The sequence below is a fragment of the Myxine glutinosa genome, chromosome 4 (genome assembly GCF_964187855.1).
Source record: "Myxine glutinosa chromosome 4, kmMyxGlut1.1, whole genome shotgun sequence".
NCBI lineage: Eukaryota > Metazoa > Chordata > Myxini > Myxiniformes > Myxinidae > Myxine > Myxine glutinosa.
In genome coordinates, this window is record NC_136264.1 from 8283169 (window position 1) to 8303035 (window position 19867).

General features: G+C 44.7%; 1 protein-coding gene across 1 annotated transcript in view; it reads right to left on the reverse strand.

The window, feature by feature from the left end:
* The window catches only part of KLHDC10 (kelch domain containing 10), a 113149-nt gene that overhangs the window by 72894 nt on the left and 20388 nt on the right, over positions 1–19867 (reverse strand). The window contains exons 5-6 of the mRNA XM_078775421.1: positions 16198–16282; positions 12288–12354 (exon numbers count right to left, since the gene is read on the reverse strand). Coding sequence (XP_078631547.1) covers positions 12288–12354; positions 16198–16282 — 152 coding nt within the window. The remainder of the gene's footprint in view (positions 1–12287; positions 12355–16197; positions 16283–19867) is intronic.

Below are 19867 nucleotides of genomic sequence, written 5' to 3' on the forward strand. Positions count from 1 at the left end.
CCAAAGGCTTGCCCGACCATGACAAACCCTTCTACCTATACGCGCATGAACGGGAAGGTTTTGCATAAGCGGTATTGGCGCAGAAACATGGCGACAAAATGCGTCCCACAGCATATTACAGCAGCCAACTCGAACCGGTAAGCAGAGGACAGCCGTCATGCCTCCATGCATTAGCAGCGTCAGTATACGCAGTTACTCATTCGTCCGAACTTGTTTTGGGGAGCCCCCTGGTAGTTAGAGTAGCTCACAACGTTAGTGCGCTCATTCTACAAGTGAAGACGCAACATCTCACCGCAGCGAGGTCCGTCATCAGCGAACTAACACTCTCATCAGCCACAAACATAACTGTTGAAAGATGTAACACACTGAACCCGGCGTCTCTCCTTCCCCCTACCAGGTGAGGGGACTCCACACGACTGTCTGCAGATCGTGGATTCGGTTTCTGCATCGAGACCAGACTTGAAGGACGAAGCGCTACAAATGCAGAATTGACATATTATGTCGACGGCTCTTCAAGCCGTCCCCAGGACGATTGCTTGCTTTCAGGTTACGCTGTGTGCGACGATTGGGAAACTATCGAGGCCCATGCATTGCCTCCATGGCATTCTGCCCAGCAAGCCGAATTAATAGCGCTTACACGCGCATGTGAATTGGCTGTGAGACGCTCCGCCACAATTTACACAGACACCGGTAAAATATGGGAAATGAGAGGGTTTCTCACCTCAATGGGTTCACCTGTAAAACACGGTAACCTGATCGCAGCCTTACTTCAGGCAATACAGGAACCTAGTGCACTCGCAATTGTAAAATGCAAGGCACACTCACGCCAACAGGGGTCACTAATCTCCCAAGGTAATGACTGTGCGGACGGAGCGGCCAAGAGAGCCGCGTACGAACAAAATCCCCGGGTTCGCCCACTACACCTCGTCCCGCTCATAACAAAAACAGTAACTCCCCCTTCTGTGCAGGACATTGTCAATCTACAAGCGGCAGTGGAAAATAAGGAAATGCTGGGATGGCTGCAACAAGGGTGCACGCAGCAAGACAATGACGTATGGATCGATCGTCAGGGTGTCAAAACGTCAGGGTTGCACCAAAAGCATTGCTTCCATGGATCGCACGCATAATAATGGCCACGTGTGCAAAGATGGGGTAGTAAAGGCGATCTTACACTCATGGTATGCCCCAGGTATCACAACAGTAGCCACAGAAGTATGCCGAAAATGTGCGATTTGTCAACATTGCAATATGGGACCCTCACCGAGACGTTTTCAAAATACTGCACATCCTATGCCATGGGCACCGTTTGTCCATTTGCAAATTGACTACGTACAGATGCAGCCATCACTAAAATACAAATATATACTCATGATTGTTGATATGTTTTCCAAGTGGACAGAAGCTTACGCTACTCATAGGTGTGATGCAACCGCGGTGGTAAAACATCTCGTGCGTGACTTTATTTGCAGATTCGGCATCCCGTGCAAAATATCAAGCGACCAGAGAACACATTTCACAGCAGAGATAGTCAAAGAGCTATGCAAAGCCCTACGGATACAACAAGTATCACACTGCGCTTACCATCCACAATCGGGGGGAGCCGTGGAACGTCAGAATGCTATCTTGAAGTCGAGACTGACAAAAATATGTGACGACACAGGACTTAAATGGCCGCAGGCATTGCCTCTTGCTCTCACGGCCATGCCCTCGGCTGCAAATAGACACACGGGCCTGAGTCCACATGCAATTATTATGGTACGTCCCATGCGGCTGCCAGTAACGGTGCCAGCTATGACCGATTTACAAAATATTCATCACCTGGATGATAATGTGCTGACCTTTTGCGCAGAACTAATGAGAACTGTCAACAGTTTCCATTCACAGGTGAAAGAAGCTCTGCCGGAACCAGCGGCCCGGCCGTGCCATCCCTTCGAGTCAGGCGAACTTGTGCTAACAAAGAATTTCAGAAGGAAGCACAGCCTCCAGGAAAGGTGGACCGGCCCATACCAGGTGCTGTTGGTCACATACTGTACACTGCTGTCAAGTGTCGAGAAAAGACCTCCTGGATACACGCATCTCACTGCCGAAGGTGGGTATCACCAGAGATGCACCCCCAGAAAGCCACTTCTCTAGACGTACCCACACTCAACCAGGGCCCTACACAACCCCAACACAATGGGACCGAGGGGGATGCAGACGTTGCTACTAGTCGATGGGGACACCAAGAGCACTCAGTGAAGCCTTAAATGGACATGGGAGTAGAGGACCCCAGACATCACACCAACCTGCAAGACTAAAAAGAGAGTTAGATGACCCCAAGTGTTTTAGTAATGGAGTAGACCCCCTAAAAAGGAAAGCGGGATCATTAGTTCCCATGGTGCCCCCCTCTATAATGATTGACAATGGGCAGAAAATAGAAATCCCATGCATTAGTGATAGAAACATAAGAAGTGGAATTTTGACACTCTCTCCATTCCCTGTCTGCCTAGTACAATGGTCTTGGAAAATGAAAGGCAAATGGGAAGTGGTACTGAAGTATGTTTCTATCAGTCGGTGGAACAAAAGAAAAACTAAGAAAACAGGATATAAACGGGGCACTAAAAATTACGCTTTAATAACCTCGATTTATGACCAAGCTAAACAAGCACAGAATTTGAGGTGCCTGGTCAAACATAAAACTTGCAGAGTAACGTGTGCGGGACAAACTTACCAGGTAAAAATAACCATCAAGGGATATCAGCCAGTGGATCATAGCGAAGTGATAAGGGGAAAACCTGGAGAATCAAATACCTACTGGGGAGTGGCTAGGGAAGTGGTGGCGGCACAGAATCGCACAAATTGCTGGTCTTGTATGCCAAAGCAAAGAGAGCACCTTCACGAGTATTAAGATGAAAGTTATCCCATTGTCACTTAACGATTTATGCTCGGATCCATTGGAAAACACCTGTATTAGAACCAATGTGAAAAGGACAGGGATAAGGAATGATGCCGAATGCACTCGTAAATTTGGATATGTCCCGATGATTCAGGACAGGGTAACTCGCCCAAAACCAGTTTGGGTGGAAAAACGAACAGGTGTGGTTTGCATCCAAGGGAGGGGAAATACTGAGATGGGCGTTTCTGAATGCAACGTTGTTTTACCTGGGAGAAAGCCGAAGCCTTCAAAGGGAGCAATGACGGTTCGGGTGGGGTTGCGAGATAATACGACTACCCTAACAGCTGTTATTTTTTCGACTGTTCCCAAGAAGGGGGATTCAGAGGGCATGAAATGCCTTTCAAACCACATGGTTTCTCCACATAGGACGATGTTTGTTTGTGGAGATAAAGCGTACCCGTACCTGCCTGATGACTGGAAGGGGACATGCTATCTAGGTTCAGTAATTCCTGAAATCCTCCTGTTAGATAGCCTCGACATCTCTCCGGGAAGGGTCCGTAGAGCAATGTGGGACCGAGACGAACAGACTACTCTCTTTGGACATGGATGGGAGAAATCATTGGGATTCCTCCTCCTGGGAACAGGAGTCGTTATGAATAGCTATAGGATATAGCTATAGGCTATAGCTATAGGACAAAATTGCTTTGGCCCTAGAAAAAGTTGCCAATGATACCCTATGGGCCCATAAGGAATTGCTAGATACTGTGGTAGAAATGCGGACCATGGTGATGCAGAACCAGGTAGCGCTCGACATCCTCTTGGCGGAACGTGGAGGGGTATGTGGGGTGATCGAGGGAAAATGTTGAACTTGGATCCCGAATCCGACACACGGAGTAAACAAAGCCATTAACCGACTGAGAGAGACGAGCTGGAGACTACAGGTGGATAGAACTTCCCGGGAGGATCTGGGTATAACAAATTGGCTTTCTGAATGGTTTTGTAGCCTTGGGTACACCATATTGTCTTGGATTTTATGGGGGCTTACGATAATCGTAAGCCTCGTCTTTGCTGTGTTTATAATGAAACATCTTCTTCGCCTGTGTCTTGAGAGATCTTTTCCTAGCTCTAAGTCTCTGTTGGCTCAACTACAAGTGAACGAGAAAGAGAACGAAAACGATGACGATGACGATGAACCACCAGATCCACCTGTTACTCCGGATTACCCTGAGCCCACATCCATGGACGACTTTGACACAAAGGAAGTCTCTCTCTTTTTCTTGAATTGCCATGCTCGGTACTCCAAACAAGAGCAGATGATACTGGAGATTATAGGTGTATATGTCCTGGGTTGAGTCAGAATTTTTTCACACTAGCCCCACGCAGGAATTTACTTCCTGTTTCTTAAAATATATATACCTAATACATATACATACACTACATGACCAAAGGTATGCGGACACCCCTTCTAATTAGTGGATTCGGCTGTTTCAGCCACACCCATTGCTGAAAGGTATATATAAATCAATCACACAGCCATGCAATCTCCGTAGACAAACATTGGCAGTAGAACGGGCCGTACTGAAGAGCTCAGTCACTTTCAATGTGGCACCGTCATAGGATGCCACCTTTCCAACAAGTCAGTTCATAAAATTTCTGCCCTGCTAGAGCTGCCCCGGTCAACTAAGTGCTGTTATTGTGAAGTGGAAACATCTAGGAGCAACAACAGCTCAGCTGCGTAGTGGTAGGCCACAAAAGCTCACAGAATGGGACCGCCGAGTGATTAAGCGTGGAGTGCGTAAAAATCGTCTGTCCTCGGTTGCAACACTCACTACCGAGTTCCAAACTGCCTCTGGAAGCAACATCAGCGCAACAACTGTTCGTCAGGAGTTTCATGAAATGGGTTTCCATGGCCGAGCAGCCACACACACGCCTAGGATCACCATGTGCAATGCCAAGCATCGGCTGGATTGGTGTAAAGCTTGTCGCCATTGGACTCTGGAGCAGTGGAAACGTGTTCTCTGGAGTGATGAATCACGCTTCACCATCTGGCAGTCCGACGGACGAATCTGGTTTTGGCTGATGCCAGGAGAATGCTACCTGCCCGAATGCATAGTGCCAACTGTAAAGTTTGGTGGAGGAGGAATAATGGTCTGGTGCTGTTTTTCATGGTTCGGGCTAGGTCCTTTAGTTCCAGTGAAGGGAAATCTTAATGCTACGGCATACAATGACATTCTAGACGATTGTGTGCTTCCAACTTTGTGGCAACAGTTTGGGGAAGGCTATTTCCTGTTGCAGCATGGCAATGCCCCTGTGCACAAAGCGAGGTCCATACAGAAATGGTTTGTCAAGATCAGTGTGGAAGAACTTGACTTGCCTGCACAGAGCCCTCACCTCAACCTCAATGAACACCTTTGGGATGAATTGGAACGCCGACTGCGAGCCAGGCCTAATCGCCCAACATCACGAATGCTCTTATGGCTGAATGGAAGCAAATCCCCGCAGCAATGTTCTGACATCTAGTGGAAAGCCTTCCCAGAAGAGTGGAGGCTGTTATAGCAGCAAAGGGGGGGAACCAGCTCCATATTAATGCCCATGATTTTGGAATGAGATGTTCAGGTGTCCGCATACCTTTGGTCATGTAGTGCATACAGTCGTAGCCAAAAATATTGGCACCCTTGCACTTTTTTCAAATAATGCACCATTTAAAAAAAAAAAAAGTTGAAATTGACAAAAGTATTTGGTCTCCACAAATCTTTATTGCACTGTTAATATTACAAAAACTTCGTTTTTGATGCAGAACTTAATATGCTTTAAAATCAGAAAATAAATAGAAATGGCATTGACAAAATTATTGACACCTCAGACTTAATATTTGGTAGCACGGCCTTTGCACAAAATAACTGCAGTCAAACACTTCCTTTCGCCATGAATGAGCTCCATACATCTCTCTTCTGGCAATTTGGCCCACTCTTCTTGTGCAAACTGCTCCAGGTCTCCCAGATATGAAGGGTGCCTTCTCCCAACTGCTGTTTTGAGATCTCCCCACAGGTGTTCTATGGGATTTAGATCTGGACTCATTGCAAGGCCACTTCAGAACAGTCCAGCATTTTGTCTTGAACCATTCCTGGGTTTTTTTAAAGTGTGTTTGGGGTCATTGTCCTGCTGCAAGACCCATGACCTTCGACGGAGACCCAGCTTTCTGACACTGGGTTGAACATTGCGCTCCAAAATTCCTTGGTAATCTTCTGATTTCATGATGCCTTGCACATATTCAAGGTACCCAGTGCCAGAGGCAGCACAGCAACCCCAAAACATCACTGAACCTCCTCCATGTTTGACTGTAGGGAAAGTGTTTTTACTTTGAAGGCTTCATTTTGTTTTCTGTAAACATTGAGATGATGTGCTTTACCAAAAGCTCTAATTTGGTCTCATCTGTCCACAGGACATTCTCCCAGTAGGATTTTGGCTTGTTCAGGTGTGTTTTGGCAAACTCCAGTCAGGCCTTCTTATGTCTCTCTCTCTCTCTCAGCAGTGAAGTCCTCCTGTGTGTCCTACCATAGAACCCTGACATAATTCCAGTTTTCCTGTGTACCTCACTTCCTGTGTCCTCACTTCCTGTGTTCTGGGATCGTTACTGTATAAAAGTGGGTCAGCCGACGACATTTGGGCTGCCTATGATCCGCTTCGTGCTACGTTCCCTCTTAAGGACTTCAAAGCCCTGCTTAGGCCTTTTCTTGTGCACCTGGCTACCATTGTGTTAATTCAAGCCTACCTAAAGGCCTACTTGTCTTTTCTGCTCTGCTCTGCCACAACAAACCCCCTTTCATTGAGTTAGCAACGGATGGTGCGAGTTGAAACTGTTGTACCTTGTCTCTGAAGGTCAGCTTGAATCTGTTTGGTCGTTAATCGAGGTGCTTTCTCCACCATTCAAGCACTCCTTCGCTACAATCTTTGCTCATGTTTTCTCTTGCGTCCAGGGAGGTTGGCTACAGTGCCATGGGCCATAAACTTCCTGATACATTGAGTACTGTGGACACAGGAACATCAAGGTATCTGGAGATGGACTTGTCGCCTTGAGATTGTCCATGTTTTGGCTACAATCTTGTGTCTGACCTCCTCAGACAATTCTCTGGTTTTCTTTCTTTTCTCCATGTTCATTGCGGTACACAGTGACACAAAACAGCAGAATGGCTCCTTTTCTCCATTCAAACTGGGTGAATGAGGGATTTTTATATTGCAGGCACCTGCAACTCACCACAGGAGAGTTCAATTCCAAATTAAAGGAGAATCACCTGCTTGAAATCTAATTATTTCTTACAACTTATAAAAGGTGCCAATAATATTGTCCGCCCATTTTCGGATTTCTGTGTGGAATAAGCTAAGATTTAGTAATTTTTTCAGCTTTTGTTGTGTTGTTCCACTGCAAACCAAAGAAATGCATATGTGGATACCAAAATATTTTTACATTTCAACAATTTTCTGGAAGAAATCGTGCATTATTTGAAAAAGGTGCAAGGGTGCCAATATTTTTGGCGACGACTGTACTTGCTGGTTGTCCTATAGCATCCTATAAATGCCCATCCTCGTTGATGGCCTTTCATAAATCAGTAATGTTACCCCCATGGCAAATTTGTTAAAAATGCAATTTTCCTTGAATCACACTCAATTTAAACCCAAATTGTAATTTCCCTGACACTCAAATCAAATGAAAAAAAAATTGATGAGGGGAAACATCCGACTCACTGACAACCAGCATAATATAACGAAATTTAAACGAGTTCAAAATTTCCAGTCCAAAAACACCAGTGTAACCGACTCCATCTCCCTAAAGGGGGCCATGAGACCACCCGAGATAAACGGCAAGTCGAGTGGACGTGTTGATTTCAATTACAAAGCGCAAAGGCGGCTTGGGAAAACGTTAAGATCACCACTTTTCACATGCTGAGATCCTAACTCGTGCCTGTCCACGGGCAATTTACTCGCTCATGGAGAGAGAGTGATCAAACACAGAAACCAACATGAATAATAAATAATTACGTTTTATAAAAATGTGAAAAAGGAAACCAGAGAGAATAGCAAAGCAAACTTAGAGAAAATGTGAAGAATAATAATAAGAAGACATCCAATCAGAAAATAAATCAAGTTTATAACTATAAAATTTGGTGGGATAATGTACTTAACCTATCCTCATCAACAACAGAATCTCAAGGTGCCGGACGCTCCAAGGAAGAGGGTTAGATGACGTAGGGAGGATAAAATAAATAAGAGGCTCGGTTCAGGCCTGGTTGAGACGGACAAGGCATCCTTGCCTATATTTGATGACAGAAAACAACAACAACATGCATTTTAAGGCCATTTTCCATCCTCGAGTGGGGGTTAGCCTTGCGGTCCCCATGACAATCTTCTCCATTTTTCCCTATTTACTGCATCTCTCCTTGTTAACCCCCTTGCCCGCATTTCTTCTTCCACCATCTTTAGCCAAGTCTTTCTCGGTCTTCCCCGTCCTCTACTTCCTTCTACATTCATTTCCATCACTCTTCTCAACCAGTCACTTTCATCCTTCCTCAACACATGACCAAACCATCTCAACCTGTTCCTCTTCACAGCATCCATCACAGGCTCTATTCCCATCATCTTTTACAATTCATCATTTGTCTTCCTCTCTCTCAACGATACTCCGCACATCCACCGAACCATTCGCATTTCCACCCTTTCCAGCCTACGTTGCTGCTCTACGTTCATTACCCATGTCTCGCTCCCATAAATCATAACACTTCTCACACATGCAGCATACACCTTTCCCTTCAGCTTCAACGACACTCCCCGCCTCATCAGCACGCCACTCAGTTCCCGAAACTTCTTCCATGCACATCTCACTCTTGCAACCGTTGCCGAGTCTGATCCACCTTCTCCATTCAGCATGTCTCAGAGGTAGCAAAATGTTTTCACATCTTCCAGCTTCACGCCATCTCCAAGATCCAACTCAACATTTCCTCCATCTGCAGCTCCCTCTGTGCACACCTTACATTTGAATGTAGTTGCCACACTGGTTAATGACCCTCTCAGGCCACTACATTTTTGATGAACCCACTCAGCGCACATTGTACATTGAATGGAGTTCAATCCGACACCCTTCCTGCACACAGCACATGGCCATTTCCCAGTTCTTTCCACCTGACCACATGCTTTACTTGCCATCACCTTCGTCTTTCCTATATTCACCTTCAGACCTTTTGTCTCCATACATTCCTTCCACTTGTTCATCTTTTCCTTCAGTCCATCCATACTTTCCGCAATCAACACCAGATCATCTGCACACAACAACTCCCACGGTAAACCCTCCTTTACGTTCTGAGCCAGCACCTCCATCACAGCTACAAATAGTAGTGGACTTAGTACCGACCCCTGATGCACTCCCACCTTCACCTCAAACTCACCACTGTTCCCGTCCTTCGTCCTTACAGCTGTGCGCGCTCTTTTGTACATTGCCATCACTACTCTGATCAACCATTCCTCCACTCCTAACTTCCTCAATGCCCATGTCAATACTTCGCGTGGAACCCCATCGAATGCTTTCTCCAGATCAACAAACCCAAGAAACAACTTCTTCCTCTTCTCCATGTACTTCTCCTGCAACTGCCTCACAATAAAGAGCGCGTCTGTCGTTCCTCTTCCTGGCATAAATCCAAACTGCATTTCGTCACTCTTCACCTTCTTGCTTATCGTCCTCTCCAACACCCTTTCCAATACCTTCATTCCATGCTCCAATAACTTTATCGCTCGGTACGAGCCACACTCCAGAGGGTCACCTTTCCCCTGTATAGAGGGACGAGGGTACTCAGTTCCCAATCCACTGGAATGTGGCCTTCTTTCACCACCAGATTACAGATCTCTGTCATTCTCTTCACACCCCAACTTCCTGCTGCCTTCAACATATCTCCCACAACTCCCGTCGGCCCTCCCGCTTTTCTACTCTTCATTGCTTTTATCGCTTCCTCAACTTCCTTCTCAGTTATCTTCTCTGCCGGTCCTAAAACTGGGTTACTCTCGAAGTTGCCATCCCATTCATTCTCTGTATTCAACAGCATTTCCATATATCTTTTCCATCTTCCTTTAATTCGATCTGGGTCCACAATGATTTGTCCCGCTTCATCCTTCAAGCAACTCACCCCCATCACATCACACATCTCTTTCGCTATCTGCTTTGCAATCCTGAATACCGCTCTCTGACCCTCTTCCGAATCCAAGCTTTCTCCGAACATTTTCCTACATGCCTCCTGCGCCTTTGCTACCTCTTTCTTTGCAGCCTTCTTGGCTGCCTTATAACTTTCATGCTCTGCTTTTCCTGCTCCCGTACCCTTCGCCTTCTGCCACTCCTTGAACTTCTTCCTCTTCTCGTCAATCCTCTTTCCAACTTCCTCATCCCACCACCATGTTTCCGAGTGCCTCGGTGGTCCTTTTGTCCATCCACGTTCCTCACCAACGGCTCCCAACAGACTATCTTTCATTGACATCCAACCACTTTCAAGCTCAACCACATCATCCTCTACCCTACTCAGCCTCTCTTTTAATGCCTCCCTTACTGTCACCTCTTTCAACCTCCACACCTTCATTCTCGGTTGGTACTTCACCCGCCGAGCTCTCCTCGCACCTTTCACCCTTATGTCGCAGACAATCAAGTGGTGCTGTGAAACAGCCTCCTCGCCCGGGATCACCTTTGTGTCCCGGAGGTGCCCCCTATCTCGCCTACGCACCATCAGGTAGTCAACGGTTGCCGTCGACCCACCTGACGTGTATGTAACAAGCTTATTATCCTCTTTATGGAACTGAGTATTACAAATTAACAAATCAGCTCCATCAGCAAACTCCAAAATCCTTTCACCTTCTCCATTTCTCCATTTCTCACACCATATCCGTAACCCCCATGAACTCCCTCAAAACCGTCCATACTCCTTCCCACATGTCCATTTAGGTCTCCTCCTACCACAACAACTTCCTCATCTTTCACGTTTTCCATCAGCTTCTCTAGCGCACACCAGAACTTGTCCTTCTCTTCATCGCTCCGACCAACCTGCGGAGCATATCCCGAGATGACGTTCACCAAGAGCTTTCCAATCATCATTTTCACCATCATCAACCCATCACTCACTCTAGTCACACTCACCACACTGTCTACAAACTCGTCAGAAAACAGGACACCAACACCATTCACGCCATCCGAGCACCCTTGCCACACAAACTTGTATTTCTGTCCCTGCCGACCCTTCACCATTCTCACACCACTTCCCTTCCATCTCGTCTCTTGCACACAACATATGTCCACTCTTCTTCTGATCAATACTTCCACCACTTCTCCTGATCTCCCTGCCATTGTCTCTACATTCCACGTCCCAAACCTCAGAAACCGATCTCCACTTCAGGCTGTACCCTGCCCATATGTAGTTGTAATTGTCATGGTTCTCTTTTTGAGGCAATGTTTTTATGGCCGGATGCCATTCCTGACGCCAACCCTCTTAGTCGCCTCTTACGACACGCAGGGATACGGTGTACCTATTCTAACCAGGGTACATACTGGGAATTTGATGACATTTGATGACAGAAGCAAGCTGCAATTCTCCCACACCACACTTGACGCGTCACGAGACAGGTGTCCGGCTGGCCCAGGATAACTCGTTGTTGATGTCCTCAAGCTTTGATTAATTTGCATTTTTCTGCAAATCTTTGAAACAATTTCACTAAAAGGTGTTTCAAATAATATTCCTTTTAACAATCATCTATCATCATAAGAATAATAATACATTTCTGGTTTCACAACACAATTATAGCATCCTCCAACTCGAGTGCTCTTGTGCCAAATCTGTCCATTCAAACTGCACTTGTGTTATTTATCCAGCCGACAAACAAAGATGGGAATAATAGCAACAATCAAGCGAGCACTCAGCCTGCGGCCGTGCCGTGACGAAAGATTTGTTGCTAGGCTGGAAAATTCGTTCATATGATGACAGCTTGGACACGTAGCCAAGAAAGTTATTTGTCGCAAATCAACAAAACCTGCTATGATGTAATGCGAGTGTCATGTGACAATTCAGGTGACGACGCATGGGCATATATTGGAAATGCTGCTCACTCGCGTCCATCAGAATTAAAAAATAAATTAAAATTGCCATTTTGATGAACATAATTTTCAGATTACTTGTTAAAAAAGCGAACGATGTACCTTCTAACAAGATAATTAACAATGTATATCTTGATGCACAGAAATTGATAAAACAAGACTTTTAGTCATGAATTAGTTTGAAGTTTTAATTCCAATCCTCGTCAAAATAAAATTTGTTGGAAAATTATACGTAAGTTGACACATAAAATCCAACTAGCGAGAAAAGAAAAAAAATGTTGGAACTTTTATTCTCACCAATGTTGTGATGTGGCTTTGACATAATCACCTCCCATCTATTTGTTTCAAGGTTGTATGCATCGATCTGGGACAACACAAACAAAGAAGGCTTGTACAAAGTGCATTCCATGATGTGCCATTTCCTGCCAGTCACAATAAATGGTGATGCAAATGTATTCATTCAAAATTAAAGCGAAATACTGGAGAAAGTGCACAAGGAATTACTGTTTACCCATGATATTAACCTTCTTACCTGCAACATGTCGCAGGTCTACAAGTGCTTCAAATTGCTGTTGTTGGGTTTCGTGTTGGGCGTCCATTTTTGAAATGTGCACCCATTGGTCAGACAGCTGCCGGACCACACCCACAGCTGTCGCCTGACTACAACCACCATGGTCTGAGCCAAAATGATATAGCCGCCATCTTGGTTTTCTGGTGGGCCTAACGCATTAGGCATGTAGGCCTCTGCTGATTAGACACTGCCTGGGTTTGTTGCATCAGATTTCCATGGGCTTTGTTTGGGTCAAGTGTTATTTTTGAGGAGATTTTTGTCTTCTTTCCTGGAAGTCCTTGGTGTCCTTGCGTTTTATACCTATCCTGCCTCCCCCCAGGCCCTCTCCCTCCCACACATCTCCCGATGTCCCTGCTCTCAAAGGTTGTGTTTGTGTGCTTCCTCCCCTTCTCTCCCCATCTTGTCGACCGCTCCCCTTTTTATATACTTTGTTTGCTTGTTTGTTTGATTTGTTTCTTTGATAAATGTTAGCTCTTTCACGAGCCTCGACTCTGTATTTAAAAAAAAAAAAAAAAAAATTGATGATGAGGGACCCCAAAAATCTAACATGTTGCAAGGCTTAAGCAAGCCCGTCAGAACGCACAGTAATCAAGGGTTACATTATGCAAATTACTAAAACCATTGGTTTTGTTTGGGTCAAGTGTTGAGGGACCACAAAATTGTAATCATATGTGGAATAATAGCAAGGTTTAATCAAGCCTGTCAGAATGCAAGGTAAGTCAGAATACACGGTAATCAAGCGTTACATGTAGTAATGAAAATTACTACAATACTTACTGATACACCCACACACCAAAATTACTACAATAAAATTACTAAATCTTTTAAGAGTTCTTTAAATGTGTGTTTTCCAATTGGCCAGTGACCGGATTTTGTCGCAGATTGTGACCAGTGTAGTCATCCTTGTTTTTTAATAACAGTTATATGAAAGTACACATACCTATTTTTAAAAAATTACCAGACATATGAAAATAAAAACAAGCGTTACGCCTCGGTCCCCCATCGGGGAAGTGCTGTGAGTTGACAAAGTGGAAGACGCAGAAAACATGCTATGATATGATATTTCGCTGAAAAGGTTCAGACATACATGGAGGCAGCCATCTTAGATTTTGACGTGGCGACCCAATTTTCAATAGCGTTCTTCCTTATGCCGAGATACACCCACACACCAGATTAGAAGTTGGTACTTCGCTTATTTTTCAAGATATTCCGCTCACAAGGTTCAGACATACATGGCGGTGGCCATCTTGGATTTTGACGTGGCGACCCAATTTTCAATAGGGTTCTTCCTTATGCCGAGATACACCCACACACCAGATTAGAAGTTGGTACATCGCTTATTTTTCAAGATATTCCGCTCACAAGGTTCAGACATACATGCCGGTGGCCATCTTGGATTTTGACGTGGCGACCCAATTTTCAATGGGGTTCTTCCTTATGCCGAGGTACACCCACACACTAGATTAGAAGTTGGTACTTCGCTTATTTTTTCAAGATATTCCGCTCACAAGGTTCAGACATACATGGCGGTGGCCATCTTGGATTTTGACGTGGCGACCCAATTTTCAATAGGGTTCTTCCTTATGCCGAGGGACACCCACACACCAGATTAGAAGTTGGTACTTCGCTTATTTTTCAAGATATTCCGCTCACAAGGTTCAGACATACATGGCGGTGGCCATCTTGGATTTTGACGTGGCGACCCAATTTTCAATAGCGTTCTTCCTTATGCCGAGGTACACCCACACACCAGATTAGAAGTTGGTACTTCGCTTATTTTTCAACATATTCCGCTCACAAGGTTCACACATACATGGCGGTGGCCATCTTGGATTTTGACGTGGCGACCCAATTTTCAATAGCGTTCTTCCTTATGCCGAGATACACCCACACACCAGATTAGAACTTGGTACTTCGCTTATTTTTCAAGATATTCCGCTCACAAGGTTCAGACATACATGGCATCAGACATACATGGCGGCGGCCATCTTGGATTTTGACGTGGGTTGCACCCACACACCAAATTCGAATGCGGTCCTTCGCTTACGCACGCACGGGCGGACGGACGGACGGGAAAACCATAGTCCCCCTAACGCTCCGCGGTGCGACGGGGGACAACAAACCTCTTCTGGAAACGGTTGAAGTTGGCGGTACCTCTTCTGCTTCCTCCTCATCCTACAATGAACGTCGGCATTTTTATGGTTCCCAGAAGGGGGCATTAAGTGTTTAATCTTGGTGTCTGTGCAATTGGCTAATACGACGAGTTGGCTAGACCGCGAACCATTAGCGATCTCCGATCGAAGCCCTCTAGTTATAGATAGTACACATCGTAGACGGAGGGAAACGTAATAACCCAGTAACATCAAGGGCACGTTCACCAGCATCCATTCGACAAATACCACCTAATTTCACTTCTAAGGTAACACTTTCACAATTCCTCGTAGTCAATCTACAGTGCAGCACATTTCTTTATGTGCAAAGCAAAGTACATTCGTTCTTTCGGCGAATTTGCAATCTCCCGATTTGGTACTTTAGCAATGTATTCTGAGGTATTTATCAGTCTTGAGTTCTGAAAATGTTCGAGAATAAAAGGTATGGTATGGCTTTTAAAGCAACGCAAGTGTGAATTGAGGTGATGCAAATCAAGTCGTGGTATAAATAACATGACATATTTGCAAAATGACAAAGGAGGAGAGGTAAATCGGGGTGTTATTGTACAAGGAAACAAACAGGTGGAAACTTTGCACATATTGCTTCCACCAAGTCCACATAGAAGCCCAACACAACCCCGCCTGGCCATCTCCACACTCCAAGATGCCGCTTTTGTCCTGTTGCTGTTTTCTTCGCAGAATGAATGATTGCACCATATCCTCTGTGTGTAGATAAGACTGTATAAGAATATGTGCATGGGGTAGGTCTGCTCTTTTGTGCCTTTCGATTGGTTGCATTTGCTGTAAATACATGCCCTTTCACCTTCAATTGCTTTGTGAATAAAGGCTTGCGAATAAGTGCTTGATAATTGCCTGTGTGTGTAAATAAATCATTTTTACAGTTTCCAATCTGCCTCGCTTAAGTCCTTTCTTTCATTGATCTGGCAGGGCGTGTACATAATAGATGGACGTGAGTTCTGTCCCACTGTTTTGCTTTGGTAGTGGTTAGCCAGCATTCACTCATGGTTCGCTCAGCCGTAGTAGTTGGAAGATGGGTGAACGATGAGGGCATAGACCTTAGTTGAGGTCATTAGGCCAACAACAGGTAACACAACATAAAAGGTGAGAGGACCCTGCCAACATACACAACATGGAGGCGAGGGCCAGAGCAAACCCGAGATCCCCAACCCCACCCCCACCCCTCCATTATAATGGAAGCCGGTCAGAACAAATGCAATGTCTTGAGATTGTTCTCATCTCATTGATTGTTCTCAAGAAGAGTTTGTGCAGACACTGAATTTGGTCTGACACTTTCGTCTTTCTACCTCAATCAATTATACTCTCAACAGATGTTGTTTTATGTTCCTTCTTCAGAATCAGGCATATAGAATATTGCCCCAATTTTTGGTATAGAGTATTTCTCACCAACTAGCATTTCCTTTCCATGATAATACATTACTTATATTCTGAGTGTATGCAGAATCACCTTGCGGAGAGAGAAAGCCATCCATGCCGTGCCCCCACCAAGAACATAGATCCGTTTTTCATCGTGAGCTATTTCGTGCCTATACCTGACATTACAAAGGGAAGAAGGGTGGTGTACAAACAATCAGGTCTCGGTAATTAAGCACAAAGTGAAATACTGTACATTATAACAAATACCGTACCCCAATTTGTACATTTTATAAATATGCAACTAGCAACAGTCATACAGGAGAATATGACATCGAGTTACTTACAAGGCAATAGTAAACAACATTAGCATCCAATAACGGCCACCCTTGTGTGAATCAGCCTCAAGGATTGACCACATACAAATTGTAACACACAGACACACAGACACACACACACACACACACACACACACACACACACACACACTACCTAAATATACTATCCCCAAGTGGCCTCATAAGCAGGGCCGGCGCTACCATAAGGCCAACTAGGCAGCCGCCTAGGGCGCAGACATCAGAGGGGAGCATTACTGAACCTTAAAGGGTCACAGTTTTATACAAATTATTGTTTTAAGACCGGACACAGTATACCGAGTGCCCTTTAGTTCAAAATGATTTGTGTGCCAAAATATTTTCTTTTGTATTTGCGAAAGATAATCAAAGATTGATTATTATTTAGAATTTTGATTTTGCACATCTAAAACTTATTGCTCAAACCAAAAACTGTTTTGTTTATCTGCAATTTCCATTCACACACTCATAAAGGGACCACTTTCTTTATTTTGCATTGCAAACCACATGTAGTGTCATTTTTTTTTTAAGTGAACCCATTTGCCCCAAAGCGTGGGGGTAACAGGGCCACTGCCATATTTATGGATATTGCGCCTTTAATATTGGTGCTGTTGGCATCTTACGGTACGTATTCTTGCAAGTTAAAATAAATTTAGCAGTTTCAAGTTTTCTGCTTTTTATTTTTTCTGCAAGACATCTGTTTTTAATAATCGAAGTTGGCAAAAAAAATTTGGGGGGGGGGGGGGTCGGGGGGATGCAAGTAGCTGGCCTTGCCTAGGGCGCAAAATAGTCTGGCGCCGGCCCTGCTCATAAGTACAGTTCGATAAAGTTTTCCAATATTTTCACTTTCATATGCAGCACAAGGCAGCGGTGGTAGCCTCATTGGTTGAGAGCGAGACCGTGCGCTGATGCAATGCCCTCTAAGCCCGCTGGTGAGGACAAGTATTTTTTATTTGCTCAGCATGCTGGCAATATCAATAAATTTGGATAAAAATTTTTTTGCCGATGTATCCAGTTTCCACATTTTTACCACTTGCCGTTTAAAGTTGTTTTGTTTTTTTTGTTTTTTTTTCCTCCACATTTCTGTCAACCTGATGCCAAAACACCCCACCCAGCGTCTGTGCATGGAGGACTTCAGGTGTGGAGACTTGAGGAAAATTGTACTTTTTTCCAAGTGCACAGGTAAATGCCTTTTCACCATTAATAACATGAAATGGAATTTTTTTTTGAAACAAAATTTACGGTTTTTTGAAACAGAAAACAAGCGTTACGCCTAGGTCCCCCGTCGGGGAAATGATGTGAGTTGACAAAGTGGAACACGCAGAAAACATGCTATGATATGATATTTCGCTCACAAGGGTCAGACAAACATGGAGGTGGCCATCTTGGATTTTGACGTGGCGACCCAATTTACAATAGCGGTCTTCCTTATGCAGAGATACACCCACACACCAAATTAGACGTTGGTACTTCGCTTTATCTTTCAGGATATTCATCTCACAAGATTCAGACATACATGGCGGCGGCCATCTTGGATTTTGACGTGGCGACCCAATTTTAAACAGCGTTATTCCTTATGGCGAGGTCCACCCACACGCCAAATTAGAAGTTGGTACTTCGCTTATTTTTCAAGATATTCATCTCACAAGGTTCGGACATACATGGCGGCGGCCATCTTGGATTTTGACATGGCGATCCAATTTTCAATAGCGTTCTTCCTTATGCCTAGATACACCCACACACCAGATTAGACGTTGGTACATCGCTTATTTTTCAAGATATTTCGCTCACAAGGTTCAGACATATATATGGTGGCGGCCATCTTGGATTTTGACGTGGCGACCCAATTTTCAATATCGTTCTTCCTTATGGCGAGATACACCCACACACCAAATTAGAAGTTGGTACTTCGCTTATTTTTCATGATATTCATCTCACAAGGTTCGGACATACATCACGGTGGCCATCTTGGATTTTGACGTGGCGACCCAATAGATACACCCACACACCAGATTAGACGTTGGTACTTCGCTTATTGTTCGAGATATTTCGCTCACAAGTTTCAAACATATATATGGTGGCGGCCATCTTGGATTTTGACGTGGCGACCCAATTTTCAATAGCGTTCGTCCTTATGCCGAGATACACCCACACACCAGATTAGAAGTTGGTACTTCGCTTATTTTTCAAGATATTCATCTCACAAGGTTCAGACATCCATGGCGGCAGCCATCTTGGATTTTGACGTGGCGACCCAATTTTCAACAGCGTTCTTCCTTAAGCCTAGATACACCCACACACCAGATTAGAAGTTGGCACTTCGCTTATTTTTCAAGATAGGCAGGTTACAAGGTTCAGACATACATGGCATCAGACTTACATGGCGGCGGCCATCTTGGATTTTGACGTGGCTACCCAATTTTAAACAGCGTTCTTGATTGTGCCTAGATACACCCACACACCAGATTAGAAGTTGTTACTTCGCTTATTTTTCAAGATATTTCGCTCACAAGGTTCAGACATATATATGGTGGCGGCCATCTTGGATTTTGACGTGGCGACCCAATTTTCAATAGCGTTCTTCCTTATACCGAGATACACCCACACACCAAATTAGAGGTTGGTACTTCGCTTATTTTTCATGATATTCATCTCAAGTTTCAGACATACATGGTGGCGGCCATCTTGGCTTTTGACGTGGCGACCCGATTTTAAACAGGGTTCTTCCTTGTGCCTAGATACACCCACACACCAGATTAGACGTTGGTACTTCGCTTATTTTTCCGAGACATTTCGCTCACAAGTTTCAGACATATATATGGTGCCGGCCATCTTGGATTTTGACGTGGCGACCCAATTTTCAATAGCCTTTGTCCTTATGCCGAGATACACCCACACACCAAATTAGACGTTGGCACTTCGCTTATTTTTCAAGATATTCATCTCACAAGGTTCAGACATACATGGCGGCGGCCATCTTGGATTTTGACGTGGTGACCCAATTTTCAATAGCGTTCTTCCTTATGCCTAGATACACCCACACACCAGATTAGAAGTTGGTACTTCGCTTATTTTTCAAGATATGCAGGTTACAAGGTTCAGACATACATGGCATCAGACATACATGGCGGCGGCCATCTTGGATTTTGACGTGGGTTGCATCCACACACCAAATTTGAATGCGGTTCTTCGCTTACGCACGCACGCACGCACGTACGCACGCACGGACGGACACATGGACGGAGGGGAAAGCCGTAGTCCCCCTTTCGCTACGCTGTGCGACGGGGGACAATTACTGCCTCTATCAATCATCGCCCAACCGGTCTTAGCCATGGTTCAACAAAATTGTCTAACATATAACCATAACAATTTTATGTCAAATTTAACCACAAATTGATTTTTTTTACGTTG